Source organism: Miniopterus schreibersii (assembly GCF_964146895.1).
Source record: "Miniopterus schreibersii genome assembly, chromosome: 12".
NCBI classification, from domain to species: Eukaryota; Metazoa; Chordata; class Mammalia; order Chiroptera; family Miniopteridae; genus Miniopterus; species Miniopterus schreibersii.
The window spans coordinates 38,392,753-38,405,300 of NC_138112.1; the positions used below are offsets into that span (position 1 = coordinate 38,392,753).

General features: G+C 40.2%; 1 protein-coding gene across 1 annotated transcript in view; it reads left to right on the forward strand.

The window, feature by feature from the left end:
- Positions 1–336: 336 nt before the first annotated feature.
- Positions 337–12,548, forward strand: part of LOC308565523 (uncharacterized protein) — a 30,959-nt gene continuing 18,747 nt past the window's right edge. Inside the window, exons 1-7 of the mRNA XM_081154853.1 lie at positions 337–477; positions 4,386–4,871; positions 5,719–5,814; positions 6,442–6,672; positions 10,826–10,848; positions 12,065–12,165; positions 12,446–12,472. Of these exons, the coding sequence (XP_081010979.1) occupies positions 4,449–4,871; positions 5,719–5,814; positions 6,442–6,672; positions 10,826–10,848; positions 12,065–12,165; positions 12,446–12,472 (901 nt within the window). The 5' untranslated portion in view covers positions 337–477; positions 4,386–4,448. The remainder of the gene's footprint in view (positions 478–4,385; positions 4,872–5,718; positions 5,815–6,441; positions 6,673–10,825; positions 10,849–12,064; positions 12,166–12,445; positions 12,473–12,548) is intronic.

A 12,548-nucleotide genomic window follows, 5' to 3' on the forward strand; every position in this document is an offset into this window, starting at 1 on the left:
TGCCAGTATCACTGCCTCAGGTGAGCCTTCAGTGTGGTTCCTCACTGTGGTAAAGGAGGTATTTTATTTCCCCCTCATGACACCTCATTTGTAAGGGGGCAAAATGAGGTTGATGTGTGTGAAATTGCACAGCTCAGGTAAGCCTAGTTCTCCAAAGGATGAGTTACTTTGAGAGCCATGAGAACAACTTCAGGGAGCAGAACTGAGATAGGGTTAAGAATGTAGTCTGGCACTTCTGACTCATGCACAAAGCCTTGAAATTTCCCTGGGGCCCTTGAGAAGGCCTCCCATTGGCCCATAGATTTTTCTCCTTTCCTGCCCTTCCCTTAAGAATTTCACTTTCATTTTCACTCTGCCCTCCGGGATCCTCTTTGAGTATGTCAGGCTCCTGGTTTGGAGAGTGAATCCTGACCACGTGTGTCCCCCAGGCTGGAACACCAGAACAAGTGAAAAGGCCTTTTCCCTGGAAGCTTGGAGGTGAGTTTCCCTCTCCTCTCTGAGCAGTGCCTGGGCGGTGCTAGCCTGCCAAGAACTGTGTCTTCCATTGTTTCTGACCTTGGGACTGGGAAACAGAGCCCCTCCCACCCCAGCCACCAGAGCAGGGGCTCAAGGGGAATTCCCTGTGAGGGCTGCCATGGTCCTATGGCTTGGTTGGGACCTTGGTGGCAGAGGCAGCTTCAGTAGAGTCAAGAAGGTGGGGCAGGGGTGATGTTCCTGAGAGGGGACTAGGGCCAGGGCCCTCCCCTGTCAGTTACCCAGCCGTAGCACAGGAATGGAGCAGGAGTACCTAGGAGTGCTGACAAGTTAGAGGGACTTGCAGCCCTGCTCTGGCCATGCAGGGGGTGGAGCACCAAAACAACACCCCCACACACACACCCCAACCCCCGTCTGGAGTCACTGACTCAAGTGAAAGTCCAACAGGCTTCCACCCCCATTGCAGGAGATGGGTCTCCTTCACCAGTATTTCTTACATTGACATTCTTGAACTTATGCTTTTGCACTGGCTCTTGGGGCAACTCCTGTAGTCCTTTAAGTCCTAAGCAGGAGCCCTTAAGAGAGGAATCTCCTGTGCTCTACACCCGTAGGGTTCTTCTGGGCATAAGCCTATTGGTTTTTGAAGGCAGACATTTTGTGGGCTCAGCTCTCTGGGGCAGGTCCTCAGGATTAGGGAGCCTGATGTGGGGCACAGACCCCTAGGTCCTCAAGGACGGGCTTGGCATTTCTGATATCCCTCCAGCACAGATACCACTCATGTTCCCATATCTATATCCCTGCCTGCTGTGCAGTCCTGGGTCACCGCTTAAGTAGTGCTGGCGTCATCCTCCATGTGTGAGAGCTCAAGCTCCTCTGAACTTCCCTCTTCTGTGTCCTGTGGCAGCAACTGCTTTGACTTTAGCTCCTTGTAGCCCCACCTTAAAAATAAATTCTGCACCCCAAGGCAGAATGCATGCTCTGCTCCTCCCTTCTCCATAGGCTCCTGGTGGGTCTCAGGACTGATTGGATCTTGGATGAATTCAGAAAGAATCGGAGGCTCTTAACTCATGCTTGGATCATGCTAGAGTCATAACATAGGAGTAGATATCAAATGATACTATCCCAACACAGCATCTACCTCTGCTGTCGCTGTTCATCAGAGCATGATCTGGACCACAGTCTCTGCAGCCAGGGGCTAACTGCATAAGGCCTCTGGGCTGTTTTCACTATCTGGACCATTAGCTGGAATGCACTTCCATTCTCCTTCGGTCTCATTCCTTATCAGGTTCCCTTCATGTATGATGAACAAGGCACCACTGGACAGTGTTAGTGGGTCTAAATTCATCTCCATGCAGCCTTTATAACTTTTCCCTCCTGAACACAGAGCAAAGGGAAAACTTATCTCATACTGGAGATCTTTCTTTACCATCAAAGTTTGGCAACCATCAAGACATGAATATCTATTGCGATCTTTTCTTTCTTTGTTTATTGCTTCATAGTCCCATTTACTTGGAGTTCCTGAGAGAACTCTTGAGCTTAGTTGTGGCCACAGGGCTATATTGAGTCCAGGTGGGAGAATGAGCTTCACTGTGTCACCACTGTGAGACCCTCTCTGACTGACCACCAGCACCATTTCCGATGTGGATGGTGATTACCATCGATGTGACCTGATAGATATAAACTTCCAGGGTCACTTACCCTATCTGAGTTTACAGGACAAGACAGAGCATGCCAACATGGGTGCCTTAGGTGAGCTCTTAGTGGTAGTCTTCACAGTGCTATAGAAGGTACTTTACTCCTGTTATCTCAGCCTTTTAAGAAGCCAGACTTAGTGGTTGTATGTGAAATCACCATTGGTTTTGTAAACCTCAAGCTACAAAGTGCTAATTACCTTGTGAAAGCCCATAAGGGCAGCATCCAAGGGCCTACAGGAGACATAGGTGAATATGAAAGTCACAGTCTCAGATGAAAAGTAAAATCTAAGCTTTTTAACTGGTATATGATGTTTATATGAGTCCTCCTAAATTTAAATGCACTTTTCTCATCAGGCTAATTTTTCTAACAACAATGTGGCCTTGAAGGCAGCTGAGCTCTCCTTTATTGTAGCCTCATGAGTTTTCCAGGAAAATACGAAATAGAAACCCAGTTTATGAGAAGAGTTAGCCAATATTACCTTTACAGGAAGAAAGAGCCCAGGGCTGATATTGACAGTTTCTTCTCAGATATTTAACTGCCAATCTTTTCTCTTACCTCACCCTATGTCTTGCCTGCTCTCCATGTCCTTCACCTCCTTGCCCCGAAAGCTGTCATCATCTCTCCCCTGGGCAACTTTGCATTCATTCTACTCATCTTCCCAATTCCACACTGGATCCATCCAACATACCACGAACCAAGGACAAAGCTAATTATATCCCCCCCTGTTCTCTGAGTGGAAAACTTGGATAATTTCTTTTGCTCCTGGAAAAGAGTCCCTAAATGATGCATAACTGGGAAAGTGCCATATGTCATGGTCACTTCAGGCTCATGTGATACCAAAGGCCTCCCAGTTTTCTCACACCTGCCACACTGTCATTTTCAATCTCAGACAAGGTGGTACATCTTCCATGAACAGGTCATTTCCTTTACCTAATAAATCTTTTCTCTCCTGTATGCCTTCTGTCCTTCATTTTCTTCACTTTTCAGTTCAACCCTTATATTTTCAAGCTTGAATTGCTGGACAACCATTTATTTGCCCCCGTTACTTGAATTCCCCAACAACATGCACACTTCTCTAATAGTGTTTTTCATACCAGCTTGAGGCTGGTGATTTAATTTACTGCTACTTCCCAGGTGAAGGACAGGGCCATAGTGGTTTAAACTCTGTTTAGAGTCATCTTTGTGTTTATGGGTATTAGTTTAATTGATAGCATGTAATTCATAGTCATTAAAAATAGTGAATGATCTTTCATAATAGTTGAGATTTATATCCATTTTATCTCTATTCCTATTTTTTCAGATATGCAACTTGTGCAATCCTATGAGTATATTTATGGTATCTTCCATCCCACCATCCACATACATACACACATTTAGTCTTCTATCAGTGTCTTTGGAATATTTCTAGGCCAAAGTGAAATTTTACCATTTATCAACACAAGATTCCCCAGAATCACCTAAGTTACCTGTTTCATCTTTGATTAACTCTGTAAGGTAGGATTAGACCTCTGAAGGGGTGCCCTGAATATATTAGGTTCATCACAACTCTGTATTGAAAATAAATGATCTTTGTAAGTGACTCACTAACTTTATGTACGCATCTGGTAAAGGGTTTGCTCTAGCCATTTACACAAACACATTGTCACATATTATGTTATAATAATAAGAGAAATCATTTCAAACATACAGCAAACAATGTCAATGGTTACATTGTAAACAAGCAAATCAGAGCAGATCTTTCTGATAAATGAACATGTAAGGAGAGAGTCAACTGAAGGATGAGAGTGAGTCCTACTGATATCAGGGCCAGCATTGCCTGTTGACAGAAGAGCAGGTATAAAAGCCCAGACCCATAAGTGGTTTGATACTTTTATACTGAGGATGTGTTTGGCATAGGAAAGAAGTGGGAGAGATATTGGGTCACACAAGAATCTTGGTATAAAAGGCGGCAGGTCATCCTTCTGTTCAGTAAGAGTAAAAAACAATAACAAACACTGCACAAATAAAAGTAAAATCTGTCATGTCAGATAAACTAAAAGCATTTAAAATTGTTATGAGAAGTCCTTTTTACCAAGCTCCTTTTTTGTTTTCCTACCTTTTTTGTTTTTGTTTTTGTCCTTCAATATTTGTTTCTGGCCCCTCCTTGATTTCTACACAGTTAGTATTATTTTATTCCTACCTTTCTTACTCTGCCCTCTTTTAACCTTTCCCATCAGTCAGGAATCTGTGACCAAGAGGAGCCTCAGAAACGAACAGATAGGAGCAGAGGAGCAGCTGCAATGGCTTCAGAAATCTTGGAGGAAATAAAGGAAGAGGTGACCTGCCCCATCTGCCTGGAGCTCCTGACAGAACCACTGAGCCTGGGCTGTGGGCACAGCTTCTGCCAAGCCTGCATCACTGCAAACAGCAGGCAGTCCATGATTGGCCAAGAAGGAGAGAGCAGCTGCCCTGTGTGTCGGATCATTTACCAGCCTGAGAAACTGCAGCCTAGTTGGAAATTGTCTAATATAGTCAAGACACTTCAAAGAGTCAAGCTGAGCACAGAGGAGGAGCGAAAGAGAGATCTCTGTGTGCACCATGGAGAGAAACTCCATTTCTTCTGTGAAGAGCATGGGAAGTTGATTTGCTTCGTTTGTGAGCGGTCTCAAGAGCACCGAGGTCACAAAGTACTCATCAAGGAGGAAGCTGCCCAGGATTACAAGGTAACAGACCAGGATGGAGGAAACACAGGGCAGAAAATTATTCTTGATGGGAAATCTTAACTTTGCATGTGACTCTAATTACCTTTCCACCATAGGCTGAGGCCTGTGATCACATTTCTTCCTATGCTCACCTTCCAAGGCCTGCAGGACATTTTTGTGCATTCCACATAAATGATGAGCAGACTCTAAACCAGAAGTAGATATTTTTATACCTGGTGCTAATAGGTAGAGGTTTGGTGCCCAAGCCAATCAATCTGTCATTACTCCTTTGAACAGGAGGGGTAACTGGACAGCTGGGTGGCTTGAGACCTAAGTTCTTTCCTTAGTAAAGGATCAGGTTTCTTGACATGGGAATGGTGAATTCTATCACCTGAGACTTAAAGAACACATTCACCACATCAGATTTCTTTTAAGTCATACATTCTTTTATATATATATATATATATATATATATATATATATATATATATATGTATATATATACATATATATGTATGTATATATATATGTATATATATATTAATTTCAGAGAGAGAAAAGGAGAGGGAGAGAGAGTTAGAAACATCAATGATGAGAAAGTAATTGATCGGCTGCCTCTTGCACGTCTCCCACTGGGAATGGAGCCTGCAACCCAGGCATGTGCCCTGACCAGGAATCGAACTGAGATCTCCTGGATCTTATGTCGATGCTCAACCGCTGAGCCACGCCAGCTGAACTCAAGTCATACATTCTAATTGTTGTTTCACAGTTCCTGTAAACTCTGGTCTCTTCAGAGATCAGCCTGAATTCTTCTCTTCTGATGCCGAGAAAGCCCATTTTTTACCCTGGTGTGATTCCTCTCTCACAGGATAAGCTCCAGGCGGACCTGGACAGGCTGAGGGGGGAGCAGAAGAAAGCCAAGAAGTGGGGATCTGACATCAGAAAAGAGAGTAATTTCCGACAGGTAGGAGGAAACTCTTCCTGAGGGAATTAGACAAAAACCTGGACAGGACCTTGGGTTTTAGCCCCCTTCCTCCTTGTTTCCTGAGGGTCTGTGTGTCCTGAGTCATTAATTAACCATTCTGTATTCTTTCCCAGATAGGGGTGGTGCTGAAAATGAACCTCTCACAAATTAACACAGATATTTGTAGGTTAGTTATTCTCATAGAGAGACTCTCTGGTGAGGGTGGGTAGTGAATTCTGTGTTCATTTCTGTCATTATTTTGAGCATTTAACTCTTCCAGGGGAAGACAATAGCCAGTGGCTCATGGCTCTGTCCCTGGTGTTCAACATTAGGCAGAGGGTGGGAGTGGGGTCAGGAGTAATGCAGGGAGGTATGACTGCCCTGGGCAGCTATGTGAGCTACGCCAGCACCCAGGTGTCCAGTTTGGGTTCAGGGTTGGCCTCAATGATGCAGATTGGAGGCCATTATTTAGGAATGTGATGAAGAGGAAAAATCAGCCTCTCCAAGAATTGCTCCTCTGTTTCCATCCCCTTTCTTGTGAGAACTTCCAAATCAAGTACTTCTTTTTGTTGCTCCCAGTCTCTATCTGATAACCTGAGTCCCTCTCTCTCTTTTCCTTTCCTGAAGAATCAAGTACAAAAAGAGAGAAAACGTGTCCAGGATTATTTTGAACATCTGAGAGGAATCTTGGACACTGAGGAGCAGAAGGAGCTGCAAAAGCTGGAGGAAGAAGAGAGAGATGATCTCAAGGACTTGGCTCAGGCTGAGAGTGAGCTGGTCCAGGAGGGCCAGCTGTTGACAGATCTCATCTCAGATCTGGAGCATCGCTTGCAGGGGTCCACAGCAGAGATGCTGCAGGTAATACTTGGGAATAAGGCCCAGCATCTGAACTTGAGAAAATGAAGGCTAAGTTTCCTCCTCTGCTGTGTGGCTGTGCTGTTTGTGGTGGTGACACTGAGTTTCCTTTGGTCTTGCAGTAACCCTTCCCTGCATCTGTTTCAGAGTTTATAGGAATAATTCAATGCACAATAAAGAAGGGAAAATTTGATTTCTATTTATGTATCAATTGTAGTGCAAAAATTTGGCTGTGGAAGGAAGATCCTTTGTGTCCAATTATATTCTGTAGGCCCCTATATCTGTGATCTAGCCTAGAACATATTTCAGATATCTGTTCATGTTCTAAGAGTTTTTGTTTTGCTTTGTTTATTCTTCATAGAGTTGAGATTTTTCTCCTTTTCTTGTATTTTCTGAATAAACAATTGTGAAGGATCGGTATTATTTATTCTTTAATTATTCAATAGATTCACTAGTGAAGCCATCTCATTCTGGGCCTTGCTTTTTGGAAAGGTTTAAAATATTTTGTTTTTATTTGTATTAGGTTTTCTTAGCATTTTTTCATTTCTGGAGTCAGGTTTTAATAACATACATTTTTGCTGAAATTTGTCCATTCTTTCTCAGATTTGTAAACATGAAGTTAATCATTATAATATTTTAGAATCTCTTTCAGTTCTGCACTACTCATAGTAATGTCACCTCTTTTATTCCTGATTTTGGTGATTTGCTTTTTTTGTACAATTATTTATGTTTGGCTACTTTTATTGATATTTTTCAAGAATAAACTTTATTGTTTTATTGATTTCTTTATTTTTAACCTTTCTATATCACATTTCTGCTCTCATTTATTTAGTTTTCTTTCTGTGTGTATGTGTAAATGCACATGTATGCATGAGTGTATGTATGTGTATATATGTGTCTGTGTGCATTGTGTTTAATTTGTTCTTTTTCTAGTTTCTTAAAGTGGGAATTTTGAACACTGATTTGACACAATTTTTTTTTTTGCTATACTTCTTATCAATACAAATGCATTGTTTTAGCTATATTCCATACTTTTGGATTACTTACTTGTTCTTTTGATTCAATTCAACTTATTTTCAAATTTTCTTTTTTATTTTTATCTTAACCTTTGAAATATTTGAAACTGTGTTTAATTTACAGACACTAGGTGATTTTTTTACTTTTTCTTCTGCTGTGTAGTTTCAATTTAATTCTTTTCTAATCAGAACACATATGTTTTATTATTTCAATCTTTTAAATATATTGACACTTGCTTTATGGACTAAAATATAGTATGTCCAAAATTTTTATATGAATTTGGAAAGAATGTGTATTTTGCTTTCATTGAGTGAAAGGGCCTATAGATGCCAGATAGCCGAGCTGGTTGATAATGTTGGCTATGTCTTCTACATTGTGATAATTTCTCATTTATATTTTTTATAATTTTTTCTTTTTCTTAAATCTCTTTAACATTTCTAGTAATAATGGTTTGGAGGTGATGAACTTCCAGCTTTTTCTTATCTGGGAAACTCTTTACATCTCCTTCAATTCTAAATAATAGCCTTGCTGGGTAGAGTAGTCTAGGTTGTACAGGTCCTTGGTTTTCATCACTTTGAATATTTCATGCCACTCCCTCTTGGCCTGCAAAGTTTTGGTTGAGAAATCAGTTGGTAGTCTATGAAAGCCCCCTTCTAGGTAACTAACTGTTTTTCTCTTGCTGCTTTTCAGATTCTCTCTTTGTATTTTTCATTTCTCACTGAGTTTTTTTTATGCTTTCTATCTCCTTTTCATGGTTTCTGTCTCTTTGTTGAAGTTCTCAGTGAGATCATCTATTCTTCCTCTAAGTTCATTGAGCATCCTTATAACCAGTGTTTAGAATTCTGCATCTGGTAGATTGCACACCTCCATTTTGTTTAGTCATTTTTCTGTAATTTTGTCTTGATCTTTCATTTGGGATATGTTTCTTTGTCTCCTCATTTTGGCTGTCTTCTTATATTTATGTATTCTCGATATCTGCCACATCTCTCAGTCTCAGTAGAGTGGCCTTATGTAGTAGGTGTCTTTGGGGGCCCAGTGATGCAATTTTTGTGTTCATCTTAACCAGGTGCTCTAGGGGTGTCCACTGTTTGGGCTGTGTGTGCTCTCTTGTTGTAGTTGAGCCTTGATTGCTGTTGCCACATTGGTGGGCTGGATTGCCCCTCAGACTGAGTAGTGATTCTATTTCTTAATCTTTACACGTGGGTGTGGTACCAGCCAGTTTTGACTCCAACCCTCCTACCGGGTCCAGGTACCTTATTCTTTATATCCTTACTTATAGGAGTTCTGTTCAACTTGTAACCATGTGGTTCTCAAGGGTGGTTATTCTATAATTTAGTTATAATTTTGATGTGGGAGGAGATGAGCACAACATTTACCTAGTCCATCATTTTGACCAAGAGGCTCTTTTTACTTTTTTTCATATTCGTGTCTTTGAATCCAAAATGTGTCCCTTGTAGATAGCAATAATTGAAATTGCTTTTTGTCTACTCCAACAATCTCTGCCTTTAATTGGTAGATTAAAAAATAACATTTAATGCAATTGTCAGTGTAGCTCTATTTAATTTAATTGTGTTATTAGTTTCTGTAAGTCACCTGCAATTTTCATTGTTCTCTTTCTCATTGACTGGCTTCTTTTGAGTTAAAGAGATATTTCTAGTATGAAATTTTATTTTACTGTTTTTTAATTTTGTGGTGGTTGCTCTTGTAATTAAAATATGCATCCTGTTTTATCATGATCTATTGAAGACTGATACTAAATTAATTCCGGTAAAATATGGATACTTGCCTCCAACATTGTTTTATGTTATTTCAGCAACAACACAGTGATACTTTTGATATGGGTACTTAATCCAATGTAAGCCAATGCCATGCAGGCCTTAGAATTATTTGATAAAACTGGAAAGACAACTTCTATTTTGGAGGGAGGATTTATATGGGGAGATTTATGTTTCCTTCGTGAACTGAGGATACAGTCAATATAGAGGGAAGAAGTAGGATTTAGAGAATGAAATAGACCTGTTCCTGATGACAATGTTTGAGCTTCAGAATTAAGCTTTGATTAAAGTTATAACTGTCCCCTAAATTTCTTTTCTCTTCTTCCACTTTTAATTGTTGTTGTTTTTTGTCATATACAACAAAAAGGCCCTAATACAGAGAGTAAAGTGGTGTGTGTGTGTGTGTGTGTAGACCCAGTGGCTGGCCTAGTTTTTGGTGTCATGGAAAAAGTTATTCTGAAATAAAGACCAAATCTATTTGTGCATATTTGTTCAAAGAAATAAACCTGTGATGATAAAGTTCAGAAGACTAAAAACAGTTAACGATATGAACTAAACTGTCTTGCTAGAAACTGAAATGCAGTAAATATCGTAGTGTTCAGAACAGTGATTGAGTGTATATAGATAATGTGGACAGAGGTGTAGAAAAGAAGAAGTAATTTGTTTGCTGTATTGTAAGTAACATAGTAAACATCCTAAATTACTGGTTCCTGTGGCTTCTTTTCTAGGGATTATATTAACCTGCATTTAAGAGACAAAATTGAGTAAATATAAAGACTTGGAAATAAATTACACCTATGTGAGTGTTGTTTTTAAGGGTGTGGATAAGATCAATTATAGATAGTGGGTGAAACAAGAGGAGAGCTTTGAGAAACACCTACATTAATACATGTGTTTGCTTGTACACTCAACATAAGCCAGGAAAACTTCTTGAGGAATACTATAACTACTCATCTTTGATTCTTCCAATTATGGCATAATGCTTGACAAGTATTGGTACATCACTTTACATTTGTGTTGAATAAATGCACAAACCACGAGTTATTCAAATCATCTCACGAGGAGCCTTACAAACATGGGGAAAATATCACGGCCTCATGCTTTCCTCATAAACGTCCCATATCCGGGTACTGGGAGTTCAAGCTGCACTTCCACAAGTGTCAAAGTTGTTTCTGTATTTTAGGGAAACTGACAACTTTTAAATGAGTCTTCTGAAATGGTTGACCTGGGTCTTGTCTTTATTTTTTTACTCTCACCTTGGGACAACCTCTATTTCCACCAGATCAGGGGGTGTAGGGATGTGATGAAGCTTTGGAAGTAAAGAGAGCTTATTACTTTTTGACTGTTTTTTCTTTCCTCCCTAGGATGTGAATGGCATTATCGAAAGGTACGTGTGGAAGACCAACAATGCTTTTTTGTGCTGTGAAAAGTGGTTTAAAGCTTTTAAAGTTACCTGTTGTTTAATTAGAATAAAATATTGTTCAGGGCAGAAAATTTTGGATATAGTTTTATCTTAAATATCTGTTCATATACCATGGTTTGAGTGTTCTATATCTGTTTAGAGTGACCCAGACTTTATGATAAGGAATTACTTGGAGGTAAGTTGCAGAGTTTGGGTCAGTAGTAGTTAAGGATAAGATATTGCAGTATCAGACCCATGTGACTATAAATTTTATTCACTCAGCATGCCTGTATCTAACTCTGATTTCCTCATTTCATAGGTGATGAATTTATCATGGGAATATCATGTCTCTTTTACCTCATAAGCACCCAGAATTTGAAACACCTTTATATTTAAATTTCTGCTCTGGGAATAGAAACGACCAGGTCCTTCTATATGCATCTCTGTATTTTCCAAAAATGGACTTGAATATCAAGGAATATTTTGACTCTGGGGCAAACAACTGATCCACTTTAGTCATGTACTTTTGAAGCCAGGATGGAAGGGCATGATCTTGTTTCTAAAATTTGGACACCTACTTGCCTACATCTGTCTCTTCAGACTACTGCTAGTATAGTGTTCATAATGTCTTCTTTTCCAAGTGTTATATTTTTTCCCAGAGAACATGAAATCTCAGATGTTGTTGTGGAGGCCTCCCTGCTGGGAAGTGGAGTTTAAAGGTCTTGGTCTTCCCCAGGCAGTATTCCCACACTTGATATACCTCAAACCACCAGGAGCCACTTTCTGCAACCTCATTTTCTTATCATATTCCAAGGAACCTACATCCATAGAGAAGTCATGACTTTTCCTCATTTTAATTTATTTCATGGTACCAAATTATGCACTTTAAAGAAAACAATTATTGCATATAATTTCATATGATTTTTAGGACTTAGACAGGGAGAGGATAGTTATCATTTTGAGAAGAATAAACTACTCCTGAGAGGTCAACGCCTTCCCAAGGGCACACACTGGTTAACTGGGAAAGTGGACTGAGCACCTTTCTTTTTGGCTTCAAGGTCAGGAGTCCACTCTCTCCTTTCCCAGGGGTCCATGGAAGGGGTGTCAAGTGCTCAAAGTGGTGAATAGATAAAAATCAGTGGTTTTGGGGAAACAAAAATTCAGAGGTGTGGGGATTTTTTTTTTTTTTTGTCATCCCTAGGAGTAAGACCTTCACTCTGAAGAAGCCAAAAACTCTCCCCAAGAAACAAGTGAGAGTGTTCCAAGATCCTTACCTGAGCAAGGTGCTGCCAGCCTTTAATGGTGAGGAATGCTAGAGCAAGTGGGTGACTGAGGATTTTGTTTTGGTGGGAGTTACATTTCAGTTTCTAGATGTGGACAGAGGAGACAAAGGAAGATGGGTGTTATGTGCTGATGGGTATTCTGGGCATATTCAACAGGGATTAGGAAGCTGTCTTGGTCACCTCTCATTCTTACATGTACTACCTTATGTAGACACCAGTTTTCCCTGATTGGAAAGAAATAGATTTTAATTATAGATTATTTTGCCTATATTTAATGTTATCAATTTTTGTCATTACAGAACTGACAGATGCGCGACGCTACTGGGGTAAGGAGAAATCACAGTATCATGAAGCCTCCTTGTCTTCACCTTCTGTTAGAATTTTATACTTTCTACTAGATCT